At 40.8% G+C, this 22,553-nt stretch overlaps 1 protein-coding gene across 1 annotated transcript; it reads right to left on the reverse strand.

Moving 5' to 3' along the window:
* Nucleotides 1-813: 813 nt before the first annotated feature.
* LOC149316957 (uncharacterized) lies at nucleotides 814-2,105 on the reverse strand. The gene is made up of 4 exons (XM_089518343.1): nucleotides 1,625-2,105; nucleotides 1,277-1,513; nucleotides 874-943; nucleotides 814-820 (listed from the first exon to the last, which is right to left on the reverse strand). Exons 1-4 carry the CDS (start codon nucleotides 2,103-2,105, stop codon nucleotides 814-816), a joined length of 795 nt encoding a protein of 264 aa, XP_089374469.1.
* Nucleotides 2,106-22,553: the final 20,448 nt, after the last annotated feature.

The following is a 22,553-nucleotide window of genomic DNA, read 5'->3' on the forward strand; positions in this document are numbered from 1 at the left end:
TGTCTTTATGGGACATCATGGGACCTAGTGCCTTGTCAGTGCTCCCTGCCCCTTGATCCCAGGCCCCCTCTAGTTGCCCTTTGCCTTTGGGGGCGAGTTGTGGGCGGTGGGACTGCCAGAGAGTCACTGAAGAGGCTGGAGGATGGCCCAGCAAGAGGCTGCTGAGACAACTCCACCTCCATGGCAACTCCCTGCTCCTCAGCTGGAAGGATTGCTCTTGCTGGGGGCTCCTGCTGCCCTACTTCTTCCTCCACGACCCTGGGGACAGCCCTGGCTCTTCCAGCTCTTGCTGGGGGCTCCTGCTGCTCAACCACTTCCTCCACGACCCTGGGGACAGCAGCCCTGCCTCTTCCACCCTGCTCCCTACGTACCCTTCTGCGTCTCGGGCCACCCTGCCCTCCCCTCATGATCTCCAGCATTTGCCCCATCAGAACAGTCTGGGCTTCCAAGGTGGTGTTGAGTCACCTCTGCTCCTGGTCTGACCTGTCCATTGATCTCTCCTGGTTCTGAACGGCCCTCTCTTGAACTTCTAGGTTCCTCTCTTGAACTTCCACTGCCCTCACTTGCACTTCTAGGTTCCTCTCTTGAAATCCCAGTGCCCTCACATTAACTTCTAGGTTCCTCTCATGAACTCCCAGTGTCCTCTCTTGAAATCTTAGTGCCGTCTCTTGAAATCCCAGTGCCCTTTCCATGAGCTCCCTGCGGGACTGTCTGCCCCTCTCCCTGTCCTCAAAGGCTCTCTGCCCCTGCTGCATCAGTGCTGCCATGTGCTCTTCTGAGCAAGTCTTGAGCTTATCCACAGCCACCACAGTTTTAGTAGCTGCTGACGGACGCACCCTTTTCTTCTTGGTGGCAAGTCTCTCCTCTGCTGACATGGCAGCTATGGGATTAGCTGGAGGTGGTTCTCCTTCTCCTTCTTCTTCTGCTTCAGTTCGTCCTCCTACTATGGGACATACAAGCAGAGAGTCACAGAAGCCTACAGTTAGCAGAGACCCTGAGGGCCATCTAGTCCAACCCCATTCTGCCATGCAGGAACTCTCACTCGAAGCTGTGGCAAAGGGTAGAGCTTCAAACTAAGGGCGTGGGGAAAGGAGAGATTTACATGCAAGGGAGGGGTGCCTTAGGAATGTGGGACACATGCAGCACATGACCATGCCAGGGACACTCACAATCCTAATTCCACAGCAACCTTGCAAATATTCCAGCACAGTAAGCAGTGAAAGAAAGATGCCACAATTGCGCAATATGCAGTTATAAACATAAATATAGGGTTTACCTTGCATACTCTCTTCGGCCTCACTGCCATCGCTGGCGGGTGCACTGGCCCGGGAGACAGGTGAGCGGTCACGGTAGCTGCTGGTCGTGGAAGAGGACCCAGCACGAGATGGTGGTCTCCTTCTGGAGCTCCCGGCCCCAGCAGACATTTGTCTGAGCAGGGCGCGGGGGTCCAGAGGTCTCTGGCTGCTGGAGGAGTCGCCCGAGTCGGGGTGTTCCTCCTCCTCCTGCTCCTCATCTGTATGACAAGGGACAAGTGTCATCTCTGCCCTGTGCCCACCCCGGGGCCACATCTTCCCCTTCTCCCATTTCCCCCTCCCTTCCCCCCAGGGGCCCTGGCGCATCTTACCCTGAGGGGGCATCAAAAGGTCTTGGGCACATTCAAGGTCCGGGGTCGCGTCCTCGTCCTCCTCCTCCACCACCACAGGCTCGGCTCTGGCTGGCTGGCCCGCCGGGACCCTCACACGCTCCCCACTGGTGACTAGTCTGTTGGGCCTGATGCTTCCATCACTTTTAATGAAAGCATGCAGCTCCTTGTAAAAGGGCAGGGGGGTGGCCTTCGTAGTACCTCTGGCCAGGGCATCTCTGTATTGTTTATATTGAGATTTCAGCGACTTGCATTTTCGGCGACACTCCTCCAAAGTTCTGTTGTGGCCCTTGGCTCTCATGGCTTCTTCCACTTCTCGATATGTGTCAGCATTCAGGTAGGACTGCTCCAATTTTTTCAGAATGTTTGGCTGGGACCATATAGCTATAAGGTCAGCCGTCTCCGCATGAGACCAAGACGTCCCCCTGCCTTTTTTCGGGGTGCTGGTGGATGGCTGAGCCATCCTGCCTGGTGGCAAAGGGGAGCCGCCGCACAGCTGTGCCAGGAGCAGCCGAACTGTGCCCGTTCCCAGGTGAAAATGGCGCAGGAATGTGTGTAGGGGGACACTTTAAATTCCAAACTTTCCCTTATCACTTTCTACAACCAAAACATCCGCCGGCAAAACTTACAACTTCCCGCGATTCCAGCAATGCATGCGCACATGGAGCTCTAGGGTTAGGGTTACGAGTCTTAAAATGTGCCGCAGCTGTGCAGCAGCTTCCACAGCTGCATGGCAGCGGACGCTGCAATTAAAGCCTGACTGCAAACCACGCATGTCCCAGACCCCGACCCAATATGCGACGCAGCAGACACGGAGCTTTTAAATGGGCAACTTAAATTAGCGGCGTAGCAATTCTGGTGTACCGGTGCAGCAGCTCTCATGGCTTTTTCCACTTCTCGATATGTGTCAGCATTCAGGTAGGACTGCTCCAGTTTCTGCAAAATGTTTGGCTGGGACCATATAGCTATGAGGTCAGCCGTCTCCGCATGAGACCAAGACGTCCCCCTTGCCTTTTTTCGGGGTGCTGGTGGATGGCTGTGCCATCCTGCCTGGTGGCAAAGGGGAGCCGCCGCACAGCTGTGCCAGGAGCAGCCGAACTGTGCCCGTTCCCAGGTGAAAATGGCGCAGGAATGTGTGTAGGGGGACTCTTTAAATTCCAAACTTTCCCTTATCACTTTCTACAACCAAAACATCCGCCGGCAAAACTTACAACTTCCCGCGGTTCTAGCAACGCATGCGCACAAGTGGCTCTAGGGTTAGGGTTACGAGTCTTAAAATGCGCCGCAGCTGTGCCGCAGCTTCCACAGCTGCATGGCAGCGGACGCTGCAATTAAAGCTTGACTGCAAACCACGCATGTCCCGGACCCCGACCCATTATGCGACGCAGCTGACACGGAGCTTTTAAACGGGCAACTTATATTTGCGGCGTAGCAATTCGGGCGTACCGGTGCAGCAGCTTACATACGGAGCTGCGCACGTACGCCGCAAATCAAAAAGAAGCGGAAAAAAGCGGCACCTTTTTAATGCCGCTTCTTCCCGCTTGGGGCGTGCGGGGGGCGTGTTCATGGCGGCATTCAGGTAAGGCCCGTCTGAAGGCTCTACCTTCATGACATCATGAATACACCCCTTTTTGCCCGTCTGTATCCCGCAATAGTTTTGTTTTATCATTCATTTTAGATTATATAGGTTTGGTGGAACAGACATTATAATTATTATTATTATTATTATTATTATTATTATTAATTTGTTTTATTTATATACCGCTATTCCAAAGATCATAGCGGTGAACAGCAAGTAAGCTAATTAGCAAGTAAGCTATTATTACTATTACTATTAGTACCTCCAGGTCACCCTATCCTCAGATGCCCCACTCAACTCCTGCAAATTCATGGTTGTGGTTTCTTTGACCAAGTCTATCCATCTGGAATGCAGTCTTCCTCTTTTCCTATTGTCTTCAACTTTGCCAAACATAATACTAGATTACCACACTACACAAGTAGTGCTGCTATTCCACTTTAACTGCTTTGGCTGCCTCCTGTTGCACTCTGGATTTGCAGGAGTTGAGTGGGGCATCTGAGGGAGGTGCATTTAGACTTCTCAGCCAGAGAACTGTTAGGCCTCACTGAACTACAATACCCAGAATGCAACAGGAGGCAGCCAGAGCAGTAAAAATGGAATAGCAGCACTATAAGAATGCAGTGCAGTAATGTGGCAAGTATTGAGTGGCAGATGTTGGGGCAACAGTTTCATCCTGGCTGGTCCACCTGATCCCCCCAATCCATTATCTTCTCTTGCAGGACGGTGTGTACCATGTCCCATCTCTTGCATTGCCTAGGCAAACTTGCTGCCTTTAGGCATGGTAGAGGAGGCAACACTGAAGTACATTAGGTTCTGTCCATGGAATGGAAGAGTGCCCTCTAGTTGTTTGCCTCAGGAGTCAAAATGTATCAGGACAGCATTGGTCTTCTTTGCCAGTTATTTTCTCTCTCTTTTAGGCAGAAGGTAGACATGACAACAGCTATGTGGCTCTTCCCAGGGTTGTCAGCCAGCTTTGCCATGTTCAGTTCTGGAAATGGAGGCAAGACAGCGAGAGTGTCTTCTCCCCATATGTTTTGCACTACTAACAGTTGTGCAGAAGGTAAGAGGAGGAAATATGGGGCAGCCACAAGTGTGCTGTGAACATCTAGTTGTCTGTCTTCCTCATTTCTATAATTTAAAATGTTTGCTATTCTGTTATGTTGTACAAATCCACATGCTTCTTCAAAGAGTTGGAAAACGTGTATTGCCTTAAGGGAATGAAACAACAACAAATAAACAAAGTAAGATTTTGGATCAGATCCACCAAACTACTTTGAATACTTCCCATTTACACACTTTACACATTTTTCTCTCTAGAATGCAAATTTATCACCATTTTTTGTTGAAACTTTGTATTTAGTTGTCTTCTCAAACATTTTCATGCAATTTGATGCCTGTTTGGCAAATTGCCCTCCCCCACCACATTTTTTTTTTTTTTTTTTTGGTGGTCTTAGTGAATATTGAATAGTGCATTTCGTGTGAAACAACATTTGTATATTGTAGGTGTTACCTGACAAATATACTTTCATGAACATTCTAAGTGAAATTATAAACAATCCAGTCATTTTCAGGTAAATGTGTATGAGAGAGTGTGTGTGTAGTATTGATTGTGTTTTATATATATATATATATATATATATATATATATATATATATATTAGTATGATATAGTATATAATATGTCTCTAAGATATAGACAAATACATACACACAAATGCACATACACCATGTGTACTTACTATTTTTATCTGGGTGTTTTTCAGTATCATTTTGGACTCTTTTCATGATCCATCTTTGCAATATGATGTGCAGAAAACAGATGTGAGTGTTTGGAAGATGAACAAAAATGTAAATTAAATTTCCAATTTCATTTTGTTTTCACACACAAGCACAGATCTATTGCAGTCTCCAGACAACATTTTGGATTTTTACTGCTGCTCTTAAAACACAGAGCACCTGATGTGTCTTACTGGCTGAACAATTATTTTTAACACATGTTATAAAAATGAACAAATGTAAGTAGCTAAGCCAACCTGTTTTGTAATCTTTCAGGTAGAATCAGATAACCACTGTCTCTTTTATGTTTTTAAAAAATCCATGTAAATGTAATTATTTCATAAAGTCCTTGCACATTAAAACATCAAAGTACACAACAATAAAAAGAACATCTTTAAACATGCGTCACCAACAGCCCTGAGAGTTAACTTTGTTTGTTTTCCTTATTAATTTTCCTCTTATGTGCTCTGTACCTCCTGTTACTTAACCCTCTTTTCCCCCTCTTCCAGAAACAAAGATTTCAAGTTATTCAGATTTATCATGGTGGGATAGAATCATATTTATATATATTTGGAAATTATGCTTTGCTTAATTCTATTTGCCTTCATTTTATAGTTTCATTCCATTATGTATCTCACACATCTGTGGATATACAATTGGATATTTCATATTTGAAGTTTGTTACTGCTTCCGAAGTTAATCCACAATAACCCAAAACATTGCTATTAGCCATGGGCCAGTATAGTGTGATGTCTGAACCCAAAAGGGTTTTGGTTCTGCCATTCTGTATGAAGTTGGCAAATGTATATATAAATCCTGTATTGGTTTGTGTTATACATATTGAATGTGTTATCTGTATTAGGCAAGTTTAAATTTTGGCACCAATTTCAAAGAACAGTTGGGAGAAGTTTTACTGCAGTTGCTGAGCAGAAATCAAAAGGTTACATCCCAGTTACTAGGCAGAAAAACAAAAGGTTGTAGTACAGTCTCCAGAATGAAATCAAACATAGTTGTCACTGGGCAGAAATGAAAAGGCCACATTGCAGTTACCAGGAGGAAGTCAAATTGTTACTTTGCAGATATGTGGGGCTAGGTAACTCCAGTCTATGTATAGGGACAATAAGACAGAGAAGGGCAGTATCAGCCTAAACAGTGGCTGATCACTATTGTCCTTGGTCTGCAATAAAGTCTTTTTGTTCTTTAACCAAGACTATTGTCCGAATCCTTGGAACAGAGCTGATTGGTACTGAACTGCGGGTTTGCCATCTGCGGATTTGAAGATTCACAGATGGTAAGTCCCATTGAGTTTAATGAGTGCACATGCACGTGGTCCCAGCAAAGTAGCCAACTACCATTAAAAACACGGGAGTTCAGATGTCATGGTTTTTGCCATCTATGGGTGTGTGTGTGTGTGTGTCCAGAATAGAACCAGAATATAATAGATAAAAAGGACCCACTGCATTTTATTTTTAACAATAAACAAAATTTAAGAATAAATAAATAGGAAGAAGTTTTGCAATTCTTCAAACAACAAATCCTTACACATGGTTTATGAGAGATCACTGGGGCTGAGACAATAGCAACCCATACTCTTGTCTTTACTTTTTGGAAAAAAAACAGTTTTATAAGAGAAGGGCCAGAAAAGGTGCAAGTGTTCACCTCTTTCTTTCCTCAAAATGGACTCAGAGGCAGGTTACACACTGCCATTTAGTACGTATTCTATAGGTACTAGGGTTAGGAAGGGGCGGTGCTTCAGCACCCCCCTAACCCTAGTACGTATAGAATACGTACAAGATGGCGGCGCCCTGTTCATACGGGCGCCGCCATCTTTACGTATCGGACGCTGTGCGTCCGGACGTCGCGCGGCGTCTATGACGTCGCGAGTCCGCCCCAGGCGCCTCGCGACGTCATAGAGGCGCCGCAAAAAGAAGCTCCAAAATGGAGCTTCTTTTTTGCTCTGCGCGGGAGCTGCGCGGTGTGGCTGCTGCGGCTCCCTCACGGAGCAGATGGCGCCGGCGGGAGACCGCCGCAAAGCGGCGGTCTATAACCCGCCAGAGACATTTAGGGAAAATAAAAATGCCCATAGTTGCAGCTTTATCCTGAGCTTTATCTTCTCCGGTAACTGCTCCTCCACTCCCTTACTAAGGCTGTGTCCACACTGCAGAAATAATCCAGTTTGACACTGCTTTTAACTATGGCTGAATGCTATTGAATTTTGGGGATTGTAGTTTTGTGAGTCATATAGCCTTTTCTATCAGTGAGCTCTGGTGCCACAACAAACTACAAATCCCTGGATTCTATAGGATAGATGATGACTGTGTCAAACTGGGTTATTTCTGGAGTGCAGATGCAGTCTGAAAGGGTTTGGGAAGGGGATTGTTGCTGTTGTTGTTAAAGAATAACTCTCCTTGCTGTGCTCTGCCACTATCACATTTTTTTCCTGGGGCACCATTGTGCCATGGGACACAACACAGTTTCCCTTGCCCAATGCTAACTTAACCTACCACTACATTTGGTAAAGTGAGGCAGAGGCCCAAATTCCATGAAACAAAATCCATTTAATTATCTCATTAATTTTAATAAGATTCAAACATTTATAATTTCCCTGGAATTAAGACTAGTATATTTAGAATTACCCAAAATTGCTTAGTTAAGCATTATGACTAGTAACCGTGAATAAAAAGAATTAGTAAACAGCCAGATCCCCTTTCCTCTATGTAGGTACTCAAAAGTTGATTTTTTAATGTATTCTCTAAAACATCATTCATTCCAACCCTCCACCCACACTAATTATTGCAGACGAACACTGCATATAACATTTGAACCTCTCTGCTGATTTATTTTCGGCTGGCTAATTATTCAATTGTACCCATTGTTAATTATGCATGCTTTCTGGCCCACACCAAGAATTTTAAAAAGTCGTTGTTGAGATAATAGTAGGAGTTTGATTTTATTTAGTTTTGTCTGCTTTCTACTTGGATCCCTCTCTAAAGAAACAGAATTCTCTCTCGCACACACACACCCCACTCTCAGTTCTTTGCATTGGTTGGCTTCACAGAATCCTGAATACATGCCTGTAGATATTAACTTCACTGTGCTTAACTGATTTCTCTAATCTCATGAGCTTCTGTTGTTACCAATTTAAATTGTAAATTCTTAGCAAGGAATTTGGGGGCATTTAAGGATTGGCACATACTAGAATTTAAAAAGTGAAGAGGAATAAGGAAAGTGGGCTTTTCCCCCCTGATCATTTTTAAACAGAGTTTAGCAAAATTCACAATAGAGGTTTCTCTATATTCGGAATAAAATAACTTGAGGGTTTTTGTTTGGTTTTGTTCTCATTAAATATATGAGAAGCTGAAACTTTGAAATTTATCTGTCCAGCCCCAGAACTCTGACTGCTTACATCTAAAAGGATTGATTCAATCTCTTTATATTCTCCTTAAATTCTAGCATCTCAGTGCTGAATTAAGGTTTGCATTCCCTCACCCTTGACCACCAGACAAGAGGCTATTTATCAGTAACATCTATATGGTGGACAGGTACAATGTCATCCTCTCCATGGTGGGAATAGTCATACCTATTTAAATTTACTCATGCTAATGAGACTGTGTGTGATTTATTATCATTCAATTTTGAAGAATTTATTACAGTCCATAAAGCTTCCATGTTCAGCATCAAAGGAACCTGAAGCACTCTTTCCCCTCTTCCCTCCTTCCCTCTCTATATATATTCAAGAGAAAGCAAAGGAGCTGTTGTTTTCCATCCATAAATGGGAGTTTCACAGTGAAGATTCCCATTTCTCCCAGGTTGTATTTGTAATTTCTACTCACATTTGGATTTGTACTTTATGACTGAATTTACCTCACATTTGACCTTGCAACTCCTTGTCTCCTGATCTCACCTTCTTCTGTGCTCAGTAGACATCCTAGAGACTCTTTCAGCCAACATGAGATGTTGTTGGGGCAGGCAAGGAATATTGTCACTATGTCGTGTTTCCTTACTGCAGGGGTTGGTAAAGTGTGCCAAATAGGCCAAAAATGGTGTCTGTTTCCTACTTTTAGAGCAGTGATTCTCAAACTCTGGCCTTTCAAATGTTTTGAACTTCAGCTCCTAAAAGTCTCAACCATCTTAGCCAATGGGTTGGGATTCTGGGAACTGAAGTCCAAAACATCTAGAAGGCCAGAATTTGGGAATCACTATTTTTGGAGCCTTAAAGCCGTGAATTTCCATCACTTGTCAAATTTGTTTTGTAATGTATGAGCTTATTTCACCCTAAAAAAATGTTAAGATCTCCCAAAACCTGAAAAAATCACTACCACATGGAAAGCTCCCAGAACCCCTCAGCATACACAAATGTCTTTCTCAAGATCATCGTGATTTTGAGATGAAGTTTTTGAGGACACTCTTGGTGGTATCCTGCAGGGGTCACAGGAGTGAAAACTGGTCCCTGGGCTCCATGTAGTTGTCCATCCATGTGGATATGGATATATATATGGAATGGTAGATCCCAGCATTCCTTACCATTGTCTGTGCTGCTCAAGGCTTTCTGGGAGCTGAAATTCAATTACATTTGGAGGGACACATGATTTCAAGTCCTACTTTAAGATGTAGACTCTAGCTATGCTAGTGCTTTTTTCCCCCTTACTCCAAAGTCTGTGTAAAAAACCCAAATCCAAGTGGGATACGTGCATGGCAAGACCACAGTTTTTCATAGCAGACTTTGTTTTCCTTAGTGGACCAGAATAGCACTGGAGAATAAGCCTGTGTTTATATTACGGACGATATTTGCTGTTTATAAATGGTAAACACAATCAGAGGGTAGAGATGTTTCCAGAGGTGGAAGGCAGAGAGTGTTTCCCATCCTCAGGTTTGGCATCCCTTTGCCTATTTATTTATTTATTTAAAAGACAAGTTGGTTTTTAAAAGATGGTGTGCGACAAAACCTGGAGCCACATCCCATATTTTATAACTAAAAATGAGGACAAATTAAGATAAACAGTTCAAACCATCCTGCAGTGTACATTCCAGCCTTCAGACCCTGGTCTCCACAATCCTAGTCCCAAACCACTATTATAGACCAAACTGAACAGGTACATCTTCAATAGAAGCTTTATAATAATGTATCTGATGAATATCAAGTAGAAGAGAGATTCACAGGAAGACAGGCACTGATGAAAAGCCCTTATTCTTCAGGTCTGTCAGCCTCATACACATAGAACATCTTCTGAGGCTATTTTCAGAGCAGAGGCAATTTGTGGGAGAATCATGTCCTTCACGTAATCTGGATGGAAAGTTTGCCCCAGACAAAAACAGGAGACTGACCATAAAGGTAGATGAACCTTATTGGTTCCTGTCCATTACATTTTTCATGTTTTACTCATAATGCCTTTCACCCATAATTCCTTATCCTTTTTCTGTTTCCTATATTAAGCACTTAAATCCCAATTGCTCAGACACCAAAGAGTTAAGGATCTGCACAACATTCCCCTGGCAGGTTATATTTTTAAAAATAACTTTGTGTGGTTCATATCAAAGGATAAGAAAAGCACCAGGTTGTATTTTACTGTCTTTACTGCCTGTATTAGGTCTTCTTTCTCTGTGACTTTCCACATAGTGGAAAATCTAGCAATTTGCTTAATACATTTAGCAAAATATAATTATTATTATTCAACATACGTTTTACATTTAATTCTTTTATTAGTGTTATCCTGACCTTATCCTTAAAAAAAATCTGAAGTAACCTAGTGAGTTTTGGAAGTTGCATATACTTAAGAAAAGCAAAACCTGCTGTGCTAGTTAATGGATTCTGTGAAAAGGGACTGGGATGGTTTCTGAGAGATTGTTACACCTGTCGACATGTCAGAATTATAGAGAATCAGTAAGACCTACCAACTGGTTACATGTCATTGGTAAGGAGAAGAACTGGGGTCTCTCGGCATGAAAGTAGCCATTAGGGACTCTGTGGATGCCAAAAAGGCATGGAAGAGTGAAGCAATCAGAGTGTAGCAGGTGCCGTCACATTATGTAGTTTGACAGGGTGACATTTGAATTGTGCAATTACTTTTTGATATCTGACAGTACTGGTTTCAGGAAATGAAAAAAGAAATGTTATGGGAAGAAACCAACTACAGAAGGACTGAGTGGAATTTAATTTGGATCTACACCAAAGGACACCCCGCAAATGCTGAATTTAAGGTTGGCTTTAGTCAAGTAATGATTCTTCTTACTCCTTTTCTCTCTGTGCCTCACTTCTATCATTTTAAAAGCAAATGATTCAGTTTCTGTCCTTGCAATGAGGGAGGAGAAAATAAAAGAGTTTATCTTTGGACCTCCCAAAGGTGACTGAGCCCACCATACATTGGTTTCTGCCTTTGGATACAAGTAAGAGAATGAAAAGTGATAAACCTTCTCTTTGAAGTGAGGGGTTGGCATGGTTGGGAAGAGATGAGATGGTGTGAAATAGGAGAAGCAGAAGGAGTGGGGTGAGAAGGTCAAGGTAGTTAAAAACTCACAAATAGTCAAATATATTAAAGTGAAATGTGGAGAGCCAGCTGTATAATATTACATCCTAAGATCACTAACATATTAATCATTTTAGTATCTTGTGCATGACATATTTATAACCGGCAGATGTAATCCTTTGGATCCCAAGGATATTGGAATCCTGACAGACAAACCCACCCAAAATATTTTTATTCATTCCTTCATTCATTTTATAAGATTTGAAGCGTTTTACATCATAATTTTTGTAATCTGTCATCTAGGCACCTATGATGTTATAGTGACCCTTTGTCCCCTCCCCCCCCCCCCTCTGTATCCAGATACAGTGGGAAAGCAACTACATGTTTTCTCCTCTTGCCTCCAGTCCTACCTTCCTCTTTTGAATCTATGAGACTCAGAGATAAAGTCTCTGGATTTCCTGGATTTTATCTGAATTAGCATACATAATGCTTAGGTTTATGTGCAGGGATGTTATGCACATATTTGACTTTATGTCCAATCCAAATGTTGTCCCCATGCATGTGACTTTGGAGGCAGGACAGGTGCATGATGTAAGGATACTATCACATTTCTGTATCACTCATGAGAGAGAGAGAGAGAGAGAGAGAATTTGTTGAATCATAATGAGTGACATTTCACAAATTTGTTACTGACAGATGAATGCAAAAATATAGGCATACCTCACTCACAACGGTAAATTAGGTTCCAGACCACCACTGTAAAGCAAATATTGCCTTAAAGCAAATCACAATCATTTTGTTTACTTGCCAATATATATAAAAGCCTATGCATATATTTACATTATATTTATTAAATTTGCAATAGTGCTAGGCCAAAAAAAGTAGATTTTCCTTCAAGTAATATTTTCAAAACTAGGTGGGTATCAATTGTAACATTATAGAATGATGACACACATTTGCAGGATCTTATGTCCCATGTTGTTGATGCACATAATGTAAGAAAAAAGTGTTTTCCTTTATCTGTCCTTTCAGCATCAGTGGATGACCCTAGGTTCCATTATTATTAGGTTGAAAAACATATCTCTCTCCACTTTCTTCACACCATGCATATCACTATATATGTAATACACATATACCTGGCTTAACCTATTTGCTTTTTTCCTACAGATTCTCAAACATTGCAACATTATAACTTTTTCCAAGTGGAGGTATTTTAGCCTCTTCTGTTACTTTTCACATCTTTTGTAGTTCTGTAATATGCTTTTTGAGATGTTTTGATCATAACACATTATTCCATCTGAGCTTGTGCCTAGATTTATGTAAGGGCATAATGATCCTATGATGCCCAGCGAAACATCTGTCTTCTCTAGAAGGGATGCACACTCCATTAATATTTTGATCAAGCTATCCACCATAACTCAGCTTGTAGGTATGATAATATAGTGGGCCCTTGATATCCACTGGGATTTGATTCCAGTACTCCCAATGATAACAAAATCCATGGATTCTCCAGTCTCATTAAATACAACGGCATAGCAAAATAGTATTCTTTATATAAAATGGTTAAATCAAGGATTCCTTTTTAGGATGTATATTTTTAAAATATTTTCCAGCCATGGATGGCTAAATCCGTGAATAAGGAATCCTTGGATATGTTCTTAACTGTATTGTTAAGAACAGTGCACTGGGCTTACTGGTTTGGGTGGAAACTCTTCCAGGCACTAGTTCTCTTCAGGATCTTACAGGCTGAAGAATAAAAAACGGACAATTAACCAGCGACCAAGTGAGAGTGAGGTAGAAAGGAAGAAATTAGGTTGAGGACAAACTGATTTTACAGCAAAAACAAGTATTTCATTATTAAAAAGATAGACAAAGCAGCAGAAACTGGTAGAGCAGTCTATATTCAATGCAAAGCTGTTTCTCAAAGTAAAAGAGTGGGGGAAAAGCATAGGAGCTAAATACCCTACTCCTAACCAATTTAAGGGAGCTAGGGGAGTGTAGCTAAGCTTAGTTCAGACTAAAACATATACAGTCATCCCTCCATATTTGCGGCTTTGATATTTGCGGATTTGATTATTCACAGATTTCATTAATATGTTCTCTCTAAGACTGTCTCGGTCCTCCAGTGCAACTCTGTGGTCAACTTTAACTAAAAGTTGCACTGAAAGACCATTTGTAGCTACTCCAGTGCCATTCTATGGTCAGTGTATGTTGGACATTGACCACAGAGTTGCCCTGGAGGACCTAGAGATTCCTAGAGAGGTGTCCTCTCAGGTAAAAACAGTGTTTTTGTTATTTGCAGTTTTTCCATATTTACAGGGGTCTTGTTCCCCTAACCCTAGCGAATATGGAGGGACAACTGTACATCAGTTTTCTCACTCTCCAATATGTACAGGAGTTTGAATGAACAGATCAGCAGAAAGCAGGGATTCAGATGTCAGAATGATACTCTCTCTGTCTGTCTTTGTACATAACATCTTCATAACTTGGGAAGTGTCTCCTAAAGTGAAGGGAACACCTCTGCATGGGGTAAAACATGAGCTCAATGTTGTTTTATGGAAGATTCAAAGAACAAAAACATGTGCTTAAAGTGGTGAGTGCATAGGTTTTGCATCTATGCAAAAGGACAGATGAGAATATGTCCTTCAGGCACTTATATTGACTCTTGAATGGTCTGGGCAGTTGAACATAATGGAGCTGTGTACATGAGACAAAGCCCATAAAGTACAGACTTTTACCCTCATTCAAATCCAGGCAGGGTTGCCCAACATTTCTGGAAGCTGGACAATACCTCACAATTTGAGTTGTGTGTGTACCAGTCTGGGCCAGTTTGGCAGGTTTCCATTTAGTGGAGGTAGACAGTTAAGCATTCAATGAAACAATTTCAACAGGAGGGGTGGTTGGAGGGAAATTCTTATACATTTTAGTATAAGGCCTGATTGTACAGTAATCTTCATAATAATTTGTGGTGATCCTGGCAACAGTAAGTTTCCTGCTTTATACATCAAAGTCTAATATTCATAATTATTGAACATAACTCATATTATTATGTGGCATGAGTAGGTTTCATGTGTGGTTATATTTGCACATAATTATATGAAATTGGTTTAGTAAATTCAGTACATACCAATATTCATCTCATTATCAACATCATAAGATTTGGCTCCAGCCACAAATGAGACAACTTACTTTTGGAGATTTTTAAGGGTCACATAGTGGCATCTTTTATGTAAGCTGACACACTAATATGGTGATATATACCTTTCACAATTCCAATGGTGGAGCAACAATTGATGTTATAATTAGGCATTCGTGTGGACATTATCTATTTGGAGGTTCTGGTTTATAAAAGTGGCACTTCCACACACTACCTAGTCAGCTGGAGCCCTTGAGGAACTTCTTGAAATTATTGCATACAGGTCTTTTCCATGTGTAAACCAGCCCTGAAACCTATTATGTTCAGAAATTAAATAGTGTACCATCCTATGTCAAAGGTGTTGTGTACGCTCGTGGTCAGCTTCATTATATTTAAGGGAGACAATGAACTGGTGGATTCTGGCCTTGAGATATCTAATAAAGGGCTAGGACAGTTTGACAGCTCTGTAAATTAAACATGACTGACAGGAGATGGAATGTCTGAAGTGTCTGAAATGTATATGCCCTTTGAAAATTACAAGGCGAATGTGCTATCATAGAAACACCTAATACCTTCTGAGCCATGTGTAAAAGTTTTTGACTTCCTTGACACTCAAGAAATCTTAAAAATAATTTTTAAAGTATTAGTGTAGACTATTACCATATTTGGGCTTGAGTTTTGCCCATTATAGTAGTGAGTGGCATCAATCAGCCTAAAAGTAAATTGGTAAATATAAATGAAGGTAATGATGGAGAGAGAGAGAAAGAGAGAGAGAGAGAATTTTAAATGCAACAGAATAGATTGGTTCTTAAACACAGTCATGCATTTAATAAGAAAGATTTAACTCTTGATTCTCCCTGTGTTGCCAAGGATCAAAATTTATGAAAGAATTATCACCAAACCTCTTGGATACAGTGGCCACAATACTAGATGATTTAACGTAAAACTTACTCATATCCTTCTCTGACTATGCAAAGATGAACAGTAAGTAGAGTGTGTGGTGCATGATGATCTTTACTGAGGTATATCTATGCATTTGTAACTACCAAATGTAACCAGTGTTGCATGGGTTCATAAACCATTAGTGAGAGTTGGACAATTAAGAAAATGGACAAAAAGAGAATAAATTCATTTGAGACCTGGTGCTGAAGAAAACTGCTGAGGATACCATGGACAGCAAAAAGAACAAATAAATGTGTCCTAGAACAGATCAAGACTGAAATTTCCCAGGAGACAAAGATGACTAAACTGAGGCTGTCATACTTTGGCCACATCATGAGGCGGCATGACTCATTAGAAAATGCAATAATGTTAGGAAAAGTGGAAAGAAGTAGGAAGAGGGAAAGACCACATGCTAGGTGGATGGACTCAAGGAGGTCACGAGTCTGAATTTGCAAGAACCTAGAATAGTTGTGAACAGTCTTGGAGATGTCTCATCCACAGGGTTGCCATGAGTCAAAATTGAATCGAAGGTGGTTAACAACGATAACAACAAAACCCATTCAGATGGTACCCACTTCTTATGGAATAGAAACCACTTTGAAACAAGTCAATAAAAATAATATAAAAACCCCAAGTGCCTATCAGCAGCATATACAATACTACCTGTTCAATGAAAGGATGTAGAAAAGATAGAAGTTTTGAAAATCCTTTCAGAGACACAAAATCAAAGAAAAATAGAATTGGAACATACTACAACAACCTTCTAGTCTACCCCTCAGCCATGCAGGAAAATACAACCAAAATACTACCGAGAGATCTAATCTTTGAAGATCTCTTAAAAAAGGAGAATCTACCACCCGCTGAGGAACTGCCCAACAGTTTTTCCTAATGTTTGGTGGAATCATTTTTCTTACAGTTTGTTTTCTAGGCTCTGGAGTGATGTCATATAGAAGACAACCTCACCTTGTCTTCTATGTGACATCCCTTCAAAGATTTAAAGATTTCTGTCATGCCAACTTTCAATCATATCTTTTCTAAGCTAAACACACCCAACCTCCTAAGCCATTACTTACAGGGCTTGGTTTCCAGTTCTATGATCATTCTGGTCACCCTCTTCTGGACATGTTCTGACTTGTCAATATTCTTTGTGAACTGTGAAACCTAGAACTGGACACATTATTCCAGGTGATGTGTGACAAAAGCAGAATAGAGGGTCACAATTACTTCCCTTGATTTGGACAATCTCTAACCTAGAAATACATTGTACATCAATAGAGGAGACCACTATGTTTGTCAGGAAGCAACTATCTAGGCTAGGAACCACAGTTGTGAAAACCTTTTCTCCAGTGCAGTCATGGGAATTATGAAGTCCTCTAGATGTTGTTGGATTGCAATTTCAAGCCTTTATCTCTATCGGTTATGCTGGTAAGAGCTGCTGGGACTTGCAGTCCAATAGGATCTGGAATACTGTGTGAGTTCCACAGCAGTGCTTTCAACTTTACTGTTCTTTATGGTGGACCAGTGCACTAGCACTTCTAAATGTGATCTTAAAGCTAGTTTATACTGGTGTTAGCAAGCTGTCACATAACCATCTTAGGGCTTTAAATGTCACTTGCTATGAAAAATTAATATTAAGTGAAAAAAATAATGAAGTTATTCAATTTGTGGCCTCTGAGATTCTTGGCAAAATAATATGTCTGTCTTTCAGATTCCTATTATTGGAATGAAACTTCAAGCAACAGATTTTCCCTACATTTTTCTTCTCCCAGTTTTGTTTTTTAAATTATGGTAAGCACAAATAAATACACACAGCCCAAATGCACATCTATGTAAAATGTGAAATGCTCTGGTCAATGGGGAAAATATAAAATAAAGACATCTATTAAGAACAATGTTAGAGGTTCATACATTAGTAGAAATATGAAAACTGGAAGATTTTCACATCCCAGCAGCACTTTGAACTGGTCCAACAATGTATGTCAGTCAATACAGCTCATAAAGTATTTATGTTATAACTGATGTTCATGTTCTCTTGCCTCATGAAGACTTCAAATAGCCATAATCTGTACCAGCTGAAGTTTTTGAGTTCTAAAATCACAGGCAGCCCCATGAAGCAGCCTATCTTTACCTGTGCTCAGTAAAATGGGCAACCAGGTCTTACTAGGATCCCTTGATATCAGAGAGCTCTACAAGTATGTTCCACTGTATACACTCACTCTCTTCAGACTTCCATGCCAAACATAAGAAAATCTGATCTACCACATGTGTGAACATCAGGAATAAGACATAAAGTCACTACCCCTGCAACAGTACACACTTTCAAGCAAACAGATAAATTAGGGAATAAATCTGAACCAAAAGGTATTCCAAACATTTCAATCATATGCACTGTATTTACTAATCTCACAGAATTGCTCAATCTCATAACCCTCAATAAGGTTTGTTCTGTATAATTCACACTTCCAGCTTTAATCATCATGTCCATCGTTTTATATAGGAAAAGTAAAGGCAACAGCTTTGCAATTTCATGAATCTTTCTCCCCCTCTCATGCTGTTTTAGTGACTACTAATAAGGAAGCAGAATTTACAAACAGTATACCACCCTATACAATAACTGAAGACTTCAGGGCAGAGAGATAAATACATCTGAAAGTGGTGATGACATGGCCTCGGTGTATGTGCAGAGCAAGGCATTTGTTGATCATTATAGACTGTCCATACAAGGACAAGAATAGGCTGTATCTTGACTTTTAATTATATCACTGCAGAGACTGCAGCTGCTTTTTATACTAATGTGACTGGGAAACCCTGCAGCAAGTCTCAACAGGATGAGGTATACAACCAATAAATTATAGCAAAAATATTTTTCCCCAGAGTATATTTTGAGGTAACCTGTCCCAATATGCCATCATATCTGCTTGATCGCTGCAAAAAAAAATTATCCAGAAAAAAGAAGAATGAATACATAAACACTTCTATTCCTCCCTCCCTCTTTCTCTTTGGAAGATTATTGGCCTACTTGGGTACCTAAACAGTGTGATCTGCATTATGACAGAAAAAAATAATCCCTTTTTCAGGAGGCTGTAAAGCTGAAGTTTGCTTATCACTTTAGACAGTTAGCTCCTAACGAAATAAAGGCCAAGACCACATCAACTCTTTCCTCATTAACTCTGCAGTCAATTTCCTGAAACTTCTCATAGATGTAAATCCCTTATCTACAAGAAGGAGCAAGGACTCATCTGACAACACTTTGTATTCTGAAGCTGAGAAATGCAATTTAAATTCCCTCAGCAATTTAAAGAGCCTCTCACTTCCAGCTTCCTTGTAGCAAAGTCACAACCACAAATGAATAAAAATGGATTTTGCACTGTTTTGTAATGAATACCTTTTCCCAAAAATATGTTTAGAAAATGAGGATTTTATGGGAGGTTTATGCACTTGTAACCTTCAGGCGTCACAGGTTCAGGAAAATGACATCTTGAAAGGAAAGCGCTAACAAGTGATATAGAAGCTGCATTATAATGTGCTACCTTGTTGATAGTCCTGTAATATTGCATTATATAATGGTACTAATCATTATATCAAGGAAGCCATGGTGGCACAGTGGTTAAATGCCAGTACTGCAATCACAAGGTTGTGAGTTTGATTCCAAGCAGGGCTCCAAGGTCCACTCAGGCTTCCATCCTTTCATAGGTCAGTAAAATGGGTACCCAGCTTGTTGGGGACAATCGGCTTACATTTTAGGGAGTGCTAGTTCACTGATAGGTGGTATATACATGTATATGCTATTGCTATTGCTAACCATTACTCCTAAAATTCCAGCTTTCAGAATCACAAGGTGTGATTTGGGAATGTCATCAGCCTGGTAGAGATTTTTCCCCTGCAGTTGATTAGTAGAAGGAACAATAAAGAGGTTTGTTAACATAGTGATATCTCCAAGGAGGGTTTTGCACATCCCTACAGGAAAGCAATTCATCATGAGCCAAAAATATGTGAGGATCCGTACAACCTGCATGCTCAACACCTCTGTTGGGTTGTGGAAATAAGCACATCCTCAGTACCTCTTGCTTGGAAAATTTAGTGGCAATGCTGAATACTTCACCTAAAACAGTTGACTACATTAACAGTAATTCTTAAAGCAAACTTCATTTCATTTTCTTTCATGTCTGAAAGAAAAGAAAAATCCCAATGAACTTTAAAAAAAAGAAAAATGTAAGATTTGATTTGTGTCATAGCTGTAGCAGATATTTCCCCTCAATCTCTGCCAACAGTGAGATTCCAAAGAATAAACAGAATACTGGACGTTATTTCTGAAGGAACTGCTCACGCTAAACACAGAGACAGATGCACTTCTAATTAATCAGCTTTCCACCTACCCATCCCAAAAAGCACTTTAAACAAGCAAGTTAAATCACAATTAGGCCATCTGAAGACACTGACTATAAATAATTCCTCCCAATTAATCTCGCTTTAAAATGTAACACAATGTGGTGTAAGTAAAAACAGTTTGACAAGCTTACAAGGAGCAGCCATTTCTCAGTCTCTGGCACTTTAATAGACTCTCTTCATTATGCATAAATCAAATGTATTCCCCCACCCCCCCACCTTCAAAGCAGGTTCCAACAAGAAATGGAACTAAACATACTAGCCTTGGATGTAGGAGCTAAAAGACGTCATCAGACAAAGTAGCTGATAGTCAAGCTATGCTTTGGAACAGATTTGCCTTCTGGAAGCTATAGTGCCAATTTTACTTAAATCCCACCCATGCAGTCTTGTTCCTAAAAAATAAATTGTTGCCACTTTCCATTTTACAAAAACAATATATAAAACAAGCACATAGTCTGAAGTGTGAAAATTGCCTTGAACTAGAAAATGGTGTCGGATGAATATCTAGTATCACCGATTAATGTGCTCCAGGCATCCCTCCAAATACGAAAGCAGCTATAAAACAGTGCTAACACTAGTCTCCAAACAGTTTCTACACCTTGGACAGCTCCTTTAAAGTAGAGATAGGCAACCTCCCTTTTTATTGGGGGGCCAAAGGACCTCCAAGGGATGCTGAAGGACAGTCCCAGCTGTGAAACTTCTTCCCTTCTGGAAATTGTATTGGTCTCTCTGTCAATGTAACCCTTTCTACTTGTGGAAAGAAACAGATAGCAGGCTCTACTGGCACACATGAAGATAATACAGCAAGAATTTAGTGACAACAGTGTTTCCCTGAAAGACCACTTTTCTGTCTTTCAAAAATTAATCTGTTTGTATTACCTAGGTGTAGATCTGTTTCTGGAGGCTTGTGACTCATAGGAATAGAAAATGTATTTTTTTTATGGGAGGTGGGGGTGGTGGTAGACTGAAATTCCCTATATTCACTCCATCCTTCATGGTTAAAATTCATGGGGATTCCATACACAGGTTGGGCAGATCTACATAGGGGCCACTAAATGCAATGTTCAGACACAAATCAAAGAACATGAGAGACTCTGCAGACTGAGCCAGTCAGAAAAATCATCAGTAGCAAAACACATCATAAACCAACCTGGGCATAAAATGCTATTTGAAAACACTAAAATTCTGGGCCATGCCAGCAACGACCAGGTCAGAATGCACAGGGAGGCCATTGAAATCCACAACCACCTGGACAAGTTCAACAGGAAAGAAGAAACACTGAAAGTAAACGAAGTTTTAGTACCAGTCCTGAAAAACACCAAATTTAAGACTCAATACATGCAAATGAACACTACCCAGGGTCAGGGGTTTTCCCTACAGTGGATTACTAATTAAATAGACACACATATCCTCTTGCATATCCCCCCACTCTGAGGCCTTGCCATTCAACAAAAGACCAACACATAGATTAAGATGTATATCACTTCCTTCCAGCCAAGGGTCACACAAGTATATATATCCCATGTACTTCCATATCACCACCCTCTGAAGATGCCAGCCACAGATGCAAGTGAAACATCAGGAATAAATTCTTCCAGAATGCAGCCACATAGCCTGGAAAACCCACAGAAAACTATAAAAATGCAATCAGTTTATTTATTGCAATGATCACCACGCTGTATCTCACTCTGCGAGCTTATATTTCAGGAATCTGTCCTATGAAGAGACCTACATCCAAAATATTTTGGGCTGGGAGTAGTTGGGAGGATTTTAAGGTTAGCCTTTAAATTACATGTCTATAGAGCCACCTTCAGTCTACTGATGACTGGCCCAAGACATTCTGTTGAAATAAATTTATTACTACTACTACTATAATCACCACCACCACCATCATTTATTTATATAGCTCCTTCCATGTGTATAGGTTGTGAGATGCACATATATCTGTCCTCCAATGGGGGAAAATGACCAAGGGGCTCAGGAGAAATGGCTGACATCTGCTGCCTGAAGCTGATTTTTCTCTTTTTTTTTTCCTTTCTTTCTTTCTGGCCATGCATATATTGGAACTGTAAAGTGTTAATCTTCTTTCTTTCTTTCTTTCTTTCTTTCTTTCTTTCTTTCTTTTTGGTACTTCTTCAGAGTACTAGCATCTTGACTATTCATTATTATCTGGGATTTTATTTTCTGGCAGCTTTTGCTGTGGAGACAAAGGTTCATCATTCTCTGAAAATGAGAACTGTATCATTTTTAATGGCTTAATCAGAAAACTAACTATAGAAGGTAATGAACTTATGGGGAGAAATGGCTCCTTTTTCCCCATCTGGTTTCCTCTCTCATGCAGTGCAGAGGTAATTGAATGCTACAATGGGGGGGGGGGGGGGAGAGGGTGTGAATGCTATTTTTCTCCTTGCAATTCAGATGAGGAAAAAAGAAAGAAAAAAGAAACCCCAACTCCCACAGAATACTTTGAAGAAAGAAAGAAAAATGCAGGGGAGCATCTCTTTCCATATACACATGTACATACATGCACACAAACTTGGGAAGGTGCATGTTGTAGCCATCTTCTTGCATGAAAAAGAGATCACCAGATGATTGTCAGTACCATTTAATAGGCTTCTTAGGCTATAG

Source organism: Sceloporus occidentalis, unplaced genomic scaffold (assembly GCF_023333645.1).
Source record: "Sceloporus occidentalis isolate IW3139 unplaced genomic scaffold, rSceOcc1.0.p SCAF_3, whole genome shotgun sequence".
Taxonomy (NCBI): Eukaryota; Metazoa; Chordata; class Lepidosauria; order Squamata; family Phrynosomatidae; genus Sceloporus; species Sceloporus occidentalis.